Genomic DNA, 12906 nt, shown 5'->3' with positions numbered 1-12906 from the left:
CATGTCTCCATTCTTGCCCCATGCCCATTTGTCTCCATTCTTGCCCCGTGTCTCAATGCTTGCCCTCTGTCTCCATTCTTGCTCCCTGTCTCTAATCTTCCCCATGTCTCCATTCTTCCCCCTGTGTCTCCATCCTACCCCCTGTGTCTCCATCCTGCCCCGTGTCTCCATTCTTGCCCCTGTGTCTTCATTCTTGCCCCTGTGTCTCCATTCTTCCCTCTGTGTCTCCATTCTTACCCCTTGTGTCTCCATTCTTGCCTCCTGTGTCTCCATTCTTGCCTCCTGCATCTCCATTCTTGCCCCCTGTGTCTCCATTGTCTCCATTCTTGCCCCCTGTGTCTCCATTCTTGCCCCATGTGTCTCCATTCTTGCCCCCTGTGTCTGTATTCTTCCCTGTGTCTCCCATCCTGCCCCCTGTGCCTCCCATCCTGCCCCCGTGTTTCCATTGTTCCCCATTTGTCTCCCATCCTGCCCCTGTGTCTCCCATCCTGCCCCCTTCCGCTTTCAATAAAAAAACTTTCTTCTTACCTTGCTGCGCTCCTGCGGCAAAGTTCCGTCCTTGCAGCTCAAGTGCGCACTCGTCGGTGAATGACAATGACGTCATATGCCGGTGACGTGCGCGCTGACATCAGCTGCTAGCCTCCGATTGGCTGGCAGCTTTTAACTATTGCCGGGATAGGGGCCAGTGTTTACGGATTTCTTTGTGTAAAATGTATGCATACGGATGGAAGGAGTGTACAAATGCAATCCTTTTGGTACACCTTTCATGTGTAGTGGTACGTGCTATTTTAGATTAATTTAGGACAGAGCTGGGATATCCCCTTTTAGTAAACTTTAAATGCATCTCTTTTAGATGTTGTCCACATAGAGTGCTATCTGTGATTATGCGAGTAACTCTCTGAAACTGGGATTTAGGTATAGAACGTTTCATCGAAGTGGGGTGAAAACTTTCAAAATGTAAAAGACTATTGCGATCAGTATCTTTTATATATAGATCCGTAGAGAGAGTCCCTTCCGCGTTTTTGATGACCATTGTATCCATTAAATTTATTCTGGATGGGTCGCTAGACATTGTGAAGCTAAGACCAGGCCAGGAGGTGTTCAAAAGGCTGAAAAATAAATTTAGGGACTCAAATGTGCCACCCCATATGCAGAACATGTCATCTATGTATCTCTTCCAGAGGATGGCGTTGTTGTCTCCAGATCCTTAGATATCCACTATACCACCAACGGTTTTACAGCGCATGAACCTATCTCTAACCGTAATCGGGTAGGCATGAAATATAACTATTAAGGAACAGTACTTCTAAGTTCCTAGCCCTAAAATCTGTGATTTTATATACAGATCTCTATGCCGTTTGACACAAGTTGTCAATGTCCACACGACATTACCCATATAGTGAAATGGTATGTGTGCAATTCCCCCTCCCCCCCCCCCCTTTTTTTTGGGTTTAGTCATCTTTCGATTTTTTCCACTCCCACAGCAACTCTTTATTAGTTCTCTGGATATGACTTCTATAATATACTCACTTATTGGGTTGTATAATCCCATTCTTGTTCAACAATCTTCCATTCAGCCTCTTCACAGGGTGTCCACAACATACTTACCTATGGGGATATACTGTCCCTTATCTTCCATCAATTACGCTTACCTCTTGATCTCCTATACAGGATACATTGAAATATTGCTATACTGACCATGTTTATCATTTGTATATACTTTTGTTGTTATTGTTTTATTTTTATTTTTTGCTTTCTGTAATAAATTTTTCATTATTTGTAGTAACTGATGAAGGTCTATACCGACCGAAACGTTTTTCTGTTCACTACATCTTTGGACGAAATTAAAATTAATCTTTATTTTCATTAAGTTGAGTGCCGAGTTTCATATATATTGTCCTTCAACAAAATATTGCAAGTCGGGCGGCACAGTCTCCAGTACGGAGGTTATGACCAGACTGCCCTCATAATAGGTGCTCGGCAGCGGTGAAAACAGCCATGATATTTCCGACCTCCGGTGCTCCTCAAAACAGAGAAAAAAACAGCTGTGTAATCCAAAATTATAAGAAAGAAGATGAGGGCACTCACCGGTCTTCTTGAAATACAAAAACCGGTCCCTGTTCTCCCCTGCTCACCAGAGCTTCGGCTCCGTCGTTCCCGGCCATGAATTTTATCTGGATGTGTTGCCAATAAAAGTTTTTGTATTTCAAGAAGACCGGTGAGTGCCCTCATCTTCTTTCTTATAATTTTGGATTTCATATATATTGATCTATGGTGTGGGAACCTACTCGGGCACCTTCTATAGTAGTGCTCACGGTGTTATTTCACTTATACGTGCTCTGAGTTTAAGGCAGTAGGAGGTGGTAAGGGTGTGGATGTGCGGTTTGAAGGACAGATCAAAGTTATTGGTTCCATAGTGGCAGAGGACTTGTGATACTGGGAAAAGCTGAATATCATTTATAGTGCTAGATAAGTCTGGTAGGTGGGAATAGATGAGATAAAGGAAAGATTTTAAGTTTAGTTTTGTCCACATTGAGTTTTAGAAAGTGTGATCAGAAGTAGGCTATGACGGATTGACATTCTGGGATTTTGGACAGCAGAAAGATGACATCTAGGTCAGAAAGAAAGATTGGAGTATCATCAGAGTGTAGGTTTTACTGAAAGCCATGGGACTTTATGAGCTGTCCCAGGAAAAAGGTATTGATTAAGAAGAGTAAGGGTACCCGGACAGAGCCTTGAGGGAAACCAACAGCGAGAGGGCAGGATGAGGAGGTAGTATGGGAATGAGAGACTGCAAATGTACATTCATTGAGGTATGAGGAAATCCAGGAGAGAGACAAGTATGATGCCAAGGGAAGAGAGGGTCTGTAGTAGGAAGGGATAATCAAATGTGTTGAAAGCAGAGGCCATGTCTTGAAGGAGGAGTATAGAATATTGTCTGCTCGCCTTAGTGGTCACTAAGTCCTTAGTAATTTTCTTTAGGGCAGTTTTAGTGGAGTGATGATGATGGAAGGTAGGCTATCAAAGAGTGAGTTGAGGTGGGAGGAAAATTCAATGTGGATGTGCTATTCGAGTAGTGTGCAGGTGACGGAGATTGGAATAATTGTTTCTAAGTCATGGCCAACAGAGGTGGGGTTACAAAAACAGCCGGGGTCAGCTGGGCTATGCTATTTGAGAAACTACAGAATTATTGAAACAGTGTAGCTCGCTGTTTCTGTAACTATGCCTCTGGTGGTCATGACCTAAAAGCATTTATCCCATCTCGGCCATGAATTAATCAGCCATAATTAAAGTATTTGAGTACGTAACATGACGATTTAGAATCATTCTGCTATATGAAAGCTGCCTGAAGGGGAATATGACCTGCATATGGATAGAACATTTGCTACATATGATACTATACATTGCGTATGTTAACTTTGCACATTCTCTGTCTCACAGTCTGTCTGCCCATGTCACTTTTGTACTATATATTGTTATGTTTTCTACTCCGATTAGGCTAGTTTGGCTAACACAATGCAGGATACTACACCAGTTTACAGCAACCTGGAAGAGATGAAGCTGAGTAAAGGGGCTCCTCCTAGCCCTACGTGTTCTCCTGTCCACATTGTGGAGAACTGGGAATATCATGTCGACCCTATTACAGGCAGAAATTTCTTCATCAATATAGAGACCAGAGAAAAGACATGGAAGCCACCGAGGAAGTCTAAGACTCCAGGACATGTGAGTGTATTTTCTATGCTGTTTTTATTATTAAAGGGAATCTGTCACCTGAATTTGGCGGGACAGGTTTGTGGTCATATGGGCGGGGTTTTCGGGTGTTTGATTCACCCTTTCCTTACCCGCTGGCTGCATGCTGGCCGCAATATTGGATTGAAGTTCATGCTGTGTCCTCAGGACAGAGAATGAACTTCAATCCAATATTGCGGCCAGCATGCAGCCAGCGGGTAAGGAAAGGGTGAATCAAACACCCGAAAACCCCGCCCATATGACCACAAACCTGTCCCGCCAAATTCAGGTGACAGGTTCCCTTTAAGTTAACTTATAGCTAGTATCTGACATGCTGGTGCCATCAAAGCTTGGGAAAGGTTAGAGCCAAATATAACCTTTTAGCTAGTGATGTAATTGATGTTATGTTTTGGGTTTGCAGCATGCACATATACATTGTGGCAATGTTATAGCTAATAAAAAATATAGACAATATCTATTCTACATTTGTTTGTGGTGACTTCTTTTCCAGACTTTTATTTACTGTACTTCGGGCCAGATTAATCAAGACTGGTGATTTTCACACTAGTCTTGATGAGGGAATATGCTGGAGTCAGACTCTCCTAATTCATTAAGAGGTGTGCAGAAGTCATGGGACCTCATAGCAGAAGTGCAATGCACACCCCATGGTCCTCCGTATAGTATATTGCACCCCCATAGTCATCGATATAATATAATGCACTCCCATAGTATAATGCACCCTCCATAGTCCTCCATATAGTATAATGCACCCCATAGTCCTCTATACAATATAATGCTTTCTCCATAGTCCTCCGTATAATACAATACACCCTTCATAGTCTTCCATATATAATGTACAGCCCATATTCCTCCATATAGTATAATGTAGAGCCCATATTCCTCCATATAGTATAAAGGACCATATAGTCCCCCATTTAATATAATGCTATAATGCATCCTCCATATAGTATAAAGCACTTTCATGTATTGTGCACAGCCCATTGTCCTCCATATTAGTATAATACACAGTACATATTCTTCATATAAAATAATGTACAGCCCATAATCCTTCATATAATGTAATGCACAGCCCATAGTCCTCCATATAGTATACTGCACAGCCCATAGTCCTCCATACTGTAAAATACACAGCCTATATCCTTCATATAATATAATGCACAACCCATAGTCCTCCATATAGTATAATGCACCTCATAGTCATCCATGTAGTAGTATGGCCACTGGCACAATGTACCCACTTATTTAAAAAAAAAAAACACTATGGTCACCTTCCCTCCATTCTCCTGCTGCACTGCGTCCTCTTCTGAAGTTGGCAGCTGACTTCAGCATGCAAGCAACGGGATTGCATGACGTCACTGCCATGTGCCCTCAGTCATGTGCACACCTATATCAGTTGCTGACCTCTGACAGGTATGTGCGCTGCAATTCACTTCAACTGGGTGTGTGTCCTAGGACACACATCCAGCTGGAGTATTTGCTGACATTGGCAGGCCCCTCACACGCCGGGTAGCAACTGCTGTGAGCACAGTGGTTACGCCCCTGCTCACTCGTAACAACAGCGCCAACATTACTGCAACTGCAATGCTGCAGAAGACGAGTACCGATTATTTTTTTAATTTTATATGGGGTCCTGAATTGATTAAACTAGAGCTGTCTAGTAGTGGACGACCCCTTTTAGAACTTTAAATTTAAATCTGATAGGAATGTTATTATACAGCTCTGGCAAAAATGAAGAGACCACCACATCAAAACCCCGTCATGGGCAGCCCAATCTCCAGACCTGAACCCGATTGAGAACCTCTGGAATGTAATCAGGAGGATGATGGATCGTCACAAGCCATCAAACAAAGAAGAACTGCTTACATTTTTGCACCAGGAGCAGTGTGGAAGACTGGAGGAAAGCATGCCAAGACGCAGGAAATCTGTGATTACAAATCATGGTTATTCAACAAAATATTGATTTCTGAACTCTTCCTGAGTTAAAACATTAGTATTGTTGTTTCTAAATGATTATGAACTTGTTTTATTTGCATTATTTGAGGTCTGAAAGCACTGTTTGTTTTTTTTTAATTTTGACCATTTTTCTTTATCAGAAACAAAAATTATTGCTTGGAACTTCGGAGACATGTTGTCAGAAGTTAGAATAAAAGAACAATTGACATTTTACTCAAACATATACCTATAAAGAGAAAAATCAGACAAACTGAACATTTTGCAGTGGTCTCTTAATTTTTGGTAGAGCTGTATATCTTCCATTGATGGTAATACTAATGATATGTGGTTATTACATTTGTGTCCTCTACATACACAGGCAGTCACACCCCCTACCGATCTGGAATCAGCTGAAGAAAGTGATGATCCTTCATCCAAAGTACAGTCAGAGGTAATGATCAAAAATATATCTATTTTTTTTATTATTTCTGATCAATTGGGGTCCACTTTTCTAAATATTCAAAAAAGTAGAAGGTAGCTGTGGATACAGCTACCTGGTCCCACGTTCCAGCTGCTGCATGTGTCTGAAGGCCATTCTACTAGACGCTTGTGTGCTCATGCACGCCTATATGTTGAGGTAGGCTTTATCCTCTTGAGGCAGACACCATGGAATTTGGTGGGGCTTAAGAGAACACTGAAGAGGGGCATTAGCACATATATATCTGATAACTTTAAGGTAGAGAGGTCCATCAGGGATTCTAGGGATCCTTTATTGGGTCTGGGGTTTACCATACAATGCATCTCCAAGGTCCAGCAGAAGACAGGTCCAATTGGAGCTAACGTCAGAGCCAGTCACTTGACCCTATTGCAGATACATAGAGAATGGAGACCATTCTCCTTCCTGTGGATTTTTATTTTCTTTTTTTCTGATTCAATGTCTACAACATGATGCATTTATAATTGAAGTAGGCTTATTCGGACCATTATAGGTGTTGGATGATGCTTCATTTACTTACAGAAACTACTCCAAATATACTGCAATGACTGAATTGTATTTTAAGAAACCTAAACCATTAGATAGTGGAGCTGTAATTCCAGATCAATATCCAGGATTGGTAAAAGCAGTCAAATAGATTTATGATGTTAACTTGGAAGGAACCTAACAAAGAAGCAACACAGTTAAAATGCATAACGTAGGTATGTCCTAACATGCCGGCTAGTTTTTACTGCAAAGACAAGAATCCATTAGAATACTTAGGTTTTCCAAATTATCACAGTTAAAAAACGGCACAGGTAAATCCAGACCAAGCATGATTATAAAAAATATATTGTATATACAGCCTGGGAAATAAGTATTGAACACATCATCATTTTCTAAATAAATATGTTTCTAAAGGTGCTATGGACATGAAATTCTTACCAGATGTCAGTAACAACCCACCCAATCCACACTGGCAAAGTATAGATGTCCGTAAATTACCATATGTGTAATAATGAGAAATGACACAGAGAAAAAGTATTGAACACCATCTGATATTTGGCAGGATTGCTTTCTAATTGCTGATAGATTTCAGCTGGTGTCATGATTTTCCATGGCTTTTTGCATCTCATTCTTCATGTGTTCAATACTTTTTCCCCGTGTTATTTTTCATTATTGCACATAATTTATGGACATTTATGGTGTGATTACTTCGACTTTGTAGATTGGATGGGTTGTTACCGACATCTGGTGAGAATTTGTATATACAGAACTTTATTCAACCCTTTCATGACATATGAATTATATTTATGTCATATGTCGTGCCCTGTGTTTGACGCAGGCTCACACATTGAGCCCGCATCTTTCCCTGCACTTGATGGCTAATTTAATCAGCCATCATGTGCCCGCGGCTGTTAACCTGTTACATCCCACTGTCAATCTGACAGCAGAATTTAACTTGCGCCAACAGGGGCGTGCGTCATTCCATGCTCCCATTTGCACGCCCGTGACATGACCGCAGGGCACTGATGGATTGCCATGACAGTTCATAGAAGACTGTGATTTCTACTATACATAGGGGTGCTGATGCACGAGCGATGTGTAGCACTGCTATTCCTAGCACAAGTGATTAGACGATTGCAGCTTCAAGTCTATAAAATACAGCAAAAAGTTAAAGGGAACCTGTCACCCCCAAAATCGATGGTGAGGTAAGCTCACCGCCATCAGGGGCTTATCTACAGCATTCTGTAATGCTGTAGATAAGCCGCCGATATTACCTGAAAGAGGAGAAAAAGAGGTTAGATTATACTCACCCAGAGGTGGTCCTGCTCCGATGGGTGTCTCTGGTCCGGAACAGCGCCTCCCATCTTCATTCCATGACGTCCTCTTCTGGTCTTCACGCCACGGCTCCAGCGCAGGCGTACTTTGTCTGCCCTGTTGAGGGCAGAGCAAAGTACTGCAGTGCGCAGGCACTGGAAAGGTCAGAGAGGCCTGGCGCCTGCGCACTGCAGTACTTTGCTCTGCCCTCAACAGGGCAGACAAAGTACGCCTTTGCCGGAGCCGCAGCGTGAAGACCAGAAGAGGACGTCATGGAATGAAGATAGAAGGCGCCGGAGCGGACCTGAGACACCCATTTGACCGGACCGCAGCGGGACCGCCCCTGGGTGAGTATAATCTAACCTCTTTTTCTCCTTTTTCAGGTTATATCGGGGGCTTATCTACAGCATTACAGAATACTGTAGATAAGCCCCTGATGACAGTGAGCTTACCTCACCATTGATTTTGGGGGTAGCAGGTTCCCTTTAAAGAAAAAAGAAAAAAAACACAAGTTCAAATCACGCCTTTTTTTGCCCCATTGAAAATAAAACAATAAAAAAAGCACATATTTGTTGTTGCTGCATTCAGAAATGACCAATCTATTAAAATATTTTTAAAAAATTTAATCCGATTAGTAAACAGTGTAGAGAGGAAAAACTAGAAAAGAAACTCCAGAATTACGGTTTTCTGGCAACTGCAACATTGCAATTAAATGCAATAAGAGGTGATTAAAATATCGTATCTATCCCAAAATGGTTTCACTGAGAACGTTAGTTCAGGGTGCAAAAAATAAGCCCTCACACAGCCTCATGTTCTGAAAAATGAAAACGCTACGGATCTCGGAAAATGGCGACCAAACCAAAGCAAAAACGTTTTTTCATACAAATTCCTGATTTTTTTTCACCACTTAAAAGAAAAAAAAAAACTAGACATGTTTGGTATCTGCATAGTCATACTGACTGAAGTATTACAGCTTAGAAACACTTTTTAAAGCCAGACAAGAGTCTTTCAATTATTGTTTCAATTCTTGCTTGAGGGATTTTAAACCACAATTCTTCCAACTCTGTGAGATTCCTTGGTCATCTTGCATGCACTGCTATTTTGAGGTCTAGCCACAGATTTTTCAATTATGTTTAGATCAGAGGACTATGAGGGCCATTGTAACAGCCAAGCGCTGCTACTGCGCAGACGTGGGTGGTGCCATCTTGGAGGAGGACATTTTTTTCTTCTCTGGCAAGATGGCACCGCCGGCGCCTGCGCAATAGCAGCTGTCGGATCACAGCTATGTACACTGATAGTTGCAACTGCGCAGGTGCACCGGGCGCCACTGTAATATTGTTTATTTTTTTTGTTATACACCTCAGGAAAAGCTCAACCACAAGCTCAACAGGTAATTCCTTTAACATCTAAATGTAGCATACATTTCTAATGTAAGCTGTAATACTTCTTTATGAATGGAGAGATTTTCAATTCTATACCTTTTTTTTCTTCTAATGGGTCTGTGTAAATTTACAAATTTGCTCTAAAAAAGAAGATTCATTATTGTTCACTTTATCTTTATTTTAACAAAGAGGTTGTGGCGGTGATTTTGTGGCACTTACTAATATATAAGTATTACAGATTCTCCTCCTTTGTGAAATGCCAATCGTGAGATCTTTTCTCAGAATAGCTGCTGACGGCAAATCATGAGACCATCAGTCTTCCACCAATTGAAAATCACTGTGTGTGGGGATAGCTGTTTTTCAATTGGAGGAGACTGATTGACAGGTCTGGTTACATGTTCCTCCATCATCAGCCACTTTAAGAACATGTGCAGTCTGTGAGGAAGGCGGCTCTAACATTTGCCTGAGAAGAACATGTCATACTTATAGATAAGTGCCTCAGGGTCATGTCCCCAAGACATTTGTTAAACTAAAGATTAAGTGGACAATCCCTTTAAGCATAGTCAACAAAAAAGGCAAAAGTCTATACCGTCAAGACACGAGATCTTCTTGTTCTCGGTAATCTGACTGTCTCGTGCAGCTTTTACATTTTCATCCTATTTCTTCCTGATTCTACCTCTGTCGTTCTTGCCCTCCCCTTTCTTTTCAATGCGGACACTATAGCAGCTCTTATTTCACCACTTCCTTATTACACATGGAGGACATGGAGCAGGTTGTGCAAAGGCAGAACTCACAGGGGAATCCGGAAAATGAAGCATATCCCGATGTTTTTTGGGACATGAGTCCTGGATATGTAAGTCACCATGAAGGACCACCTAATCTGCTTGATGTGAATGTCTTCTGTGTTTCTCCCTCCTGGCTGATCAGCCTGCTCTCTGTCACACTTGTCACTTTTCCAATAATTACAGATAGATGACAATATCATAAATCTGAAAAGTCTTTTCAAAATAAGCCGCACACTGTAGTGATGGCCATTCCGGCTCCTGTTACTCAGCTAGATCACTTGTCTCAGCTCAGGAACAAGGACCACCGCTATCGGCTCCTAAATGGCTCTCTATCTAATACCACTACTCCCCTCAGCAGGTAGTGTGCAGCCCTGAAGGAAAGGGATTCCTTGCACACTGATAGTGGTGTTTTTGTTAAAAAGGAGAGGGGGGACCACTTTTAGTTTCAAGCGTCCCCTATGAGATTTAACAGCTCACTGTGGGATTTAACAGCTCCCGATGGGATTTAACAGCTCCCGGTGGGTCACCTTATCTCACGCTCATCATATTATGTTTGCACTGGACGGACTTTCCATTGGTTTAACCTGAACCTGTGCAGATTAAAAAGGTAAGGGGCCACTTCTATCTCCAAAGTTGTTAGAAGTGTTCATTATGGTGAGCTATTGGGCTGCAAAGGGCTCATATATTGTTCTTGCACTTGTGCCCTCTTCTGTTTGTGTCCGCCCACTCATGAGTATGTATGTTTATATATATATATATATATATATATATATATATATATATGTACTGTGTATATGTAAATATATATATGCACTGGGAGGTGAGGTTTGTAAAGATATATACGGTACATACTTACAGTGACATATATACGTTTGTTTTTGCTTTGGTTATTTGTCATGATCCCAATGGCAGGGGATCACTAAAGGACAAGCACAGATACAAACAAGCTCTAGGGCGATGGAACCTGAGCTGACCGCGACCCTGAACCTAACACACAAATAAAAGTAGCCGGGGAACGTGCCTACGATGATCCTAGACGTCTCGCTCCAGCCGAAGATCTAACTTCCCCTATTAGAAGAAACACAGACCTCTCTTGCCTCCAGAGAAATACCCCACAGAAATAGCAGCCCCCCACATATAATGACGGTGAAATGAGAGGAAAGCACATACGCAGTATGAAAACAGTTTCAGCAAAATGAGGCCCACTAAAGCTAGATAGCAGAGGATACAAAAGTGAACTGCGCGGTCAGCGAAAAACCCTTCAAAAAACCATCCTGAAATTACTTGAACTCATGTGCCAACTCATGGTACATGAGGAGCAATTTCAGCCCACTAGAGCAACCAGCAGCAATAATCACATATCTGCAGGCTGGACTAAAAACCAAATAAAGCAAAACACCAAAACAGGAAAATCCAAACTTAGCTTGACCAGAAGATTCTAGGAGCAGGGAGCAGAGGTAACAAGACACACTGGATACATTGATAACCGGCGAGGAAATGCCAGCAAAGCCAGGTTAAATAGGAAACTCCCATATCCTGATGGAACAGGTGGAACCCAGAGACCCAGGAAAGACAAGTCACCCAGTACCATCAGTAACCACCAGAGGGAGCCCAAAAACAGAACTCACAACAGTTATTGCAGTGTATTAATGACTTGTTGATCGTGAAAAGAACCGGCACTGGCAGCTCCATGTGGTAGAACAGCCATTTATTTCTATACATCTTGGATCCTCCTCCTTAGACCTAGTTCCGCCTTTTGTGAGAGGAGGAGGACATGAGCAGTGGAACCTACAGTGGCTTGTAAAAGTTTGGGCACCCTAGGTCAAAATTACTGTTATTCACTACACCTCACACAGGTGAAATTTATATCACGTATACCTCTCGCTGGAAGTTTGATATCGGTTCTGCCCTTACTGTTCCAGAATGGTCTCAGATTTGGTCCTCTTCAACCAGTGGAATTCTAAATACCTTAAAGGGAACCTGTCACCCCATTTTTTCAGTAGGAGATAAAAATACCGTTAAATAGGGCCTGAGCTGTGCTTTACAATAGGGTATTTTTTGTCCCCTGATTCCCTACCTATGCTTCCGAAATACCTTACAAAAGTGTCCTTTTCCACCTGTCAATCAGGCTGGTCAGGTCAGATGGGCGTGGTCACAGCGCTGTTTCTCCCCCACATCTTGCTTATGTTCCCGTTGGTGGCGTAGTGCTTCTCGCATGCGCAAGTGCCAAATGCATTGCACAGCTGTAGAAAAAGAGCGCGCTCGCCGCTATTCAGCGGTTTCTCGGTGGGCGCGGCCATCTTCCTGAGGCCGCGCGTGCGCAGATGGAGTCTCCTGCTTCCCGGGGCTTCAGGAAAGATTCGAACTCGGCTTCAAGAAAATGGCCGCCGCGATGTCCATCTGCGCACGCGCGGCATCCCGCGGCCATTTTCCTGAAGCCCCGGAAAGCAGGAGACTCCATCTGCGCACGCGCGGCCTCAGGAAGATGGCCGCGTCCACCGAGAAACCGCTGAATAGCGGCGAGCGCGCTCTTTTTCTACAGCTGTGCAATGCATTTGGCACTTGCGCATGCGAGAAGCACTACGCCACCAACGGGAACATAAGCAACATAAGCATTTTCCTACCATCCCTAAACACACCCAAATTCTCATCTCATTTATATTCCTAGCGGCCAACAGGCTATAGTATTGGTCTGGAAAAAATCAGGTCTAGATTTTTCAGAAGCCAAGAGACGGCTTTCATGGTATATGATCAGTGAAAA

General features: G+C 42.6%; 1 protein-coding gene across 3 annotated transcripts in view; it reads left to right on the top strand.

The window, feature by feature from the left end:
• Window positions 1–12906, top strand: part of ARHGAP9 (Rho GTPase activating protein 9) — a 208542-nt gene that overhangs the window by 63296 nt on the left and 132340 nt on the right. For all 3 annotated transcript variants that reach the window (XM_069758558.1, XM_069758556.1, XM_069758557.1), the window contains 2 exons: window positions 3499–3723; window positions 6062–6133. In XM_069758558.1, the coding sequence (XP_069614659.1) occupies window positions 3499–3723; window positions 6062–6133 (297 nt within the window). The remainder of the gene's footprint in view (window positions 1–3498; window positions 3724–6061; window positions 6134–12906) is intronic.

Source organism: Ranitomeya imitator, chromosome 3 (assembly GCF_032444005.1).
Source record: "Ranitomeya imitator isolate aRanImi1 chromosome 3, aRanImi1.pri, whole genome shotgun sequence".
NCBI classification, from domain to species: domain Eukaryota; kingdom Metazoa; phylum Chordata; class Amphibia; order Anura; family Dendrobatidae; genus Ranitomeya; species Ranitomeya imitator.
Note: the sequence above shows the minus strand (reverse complement) of the source record. Positions and strands in the feature narration are given on the sequence as shown.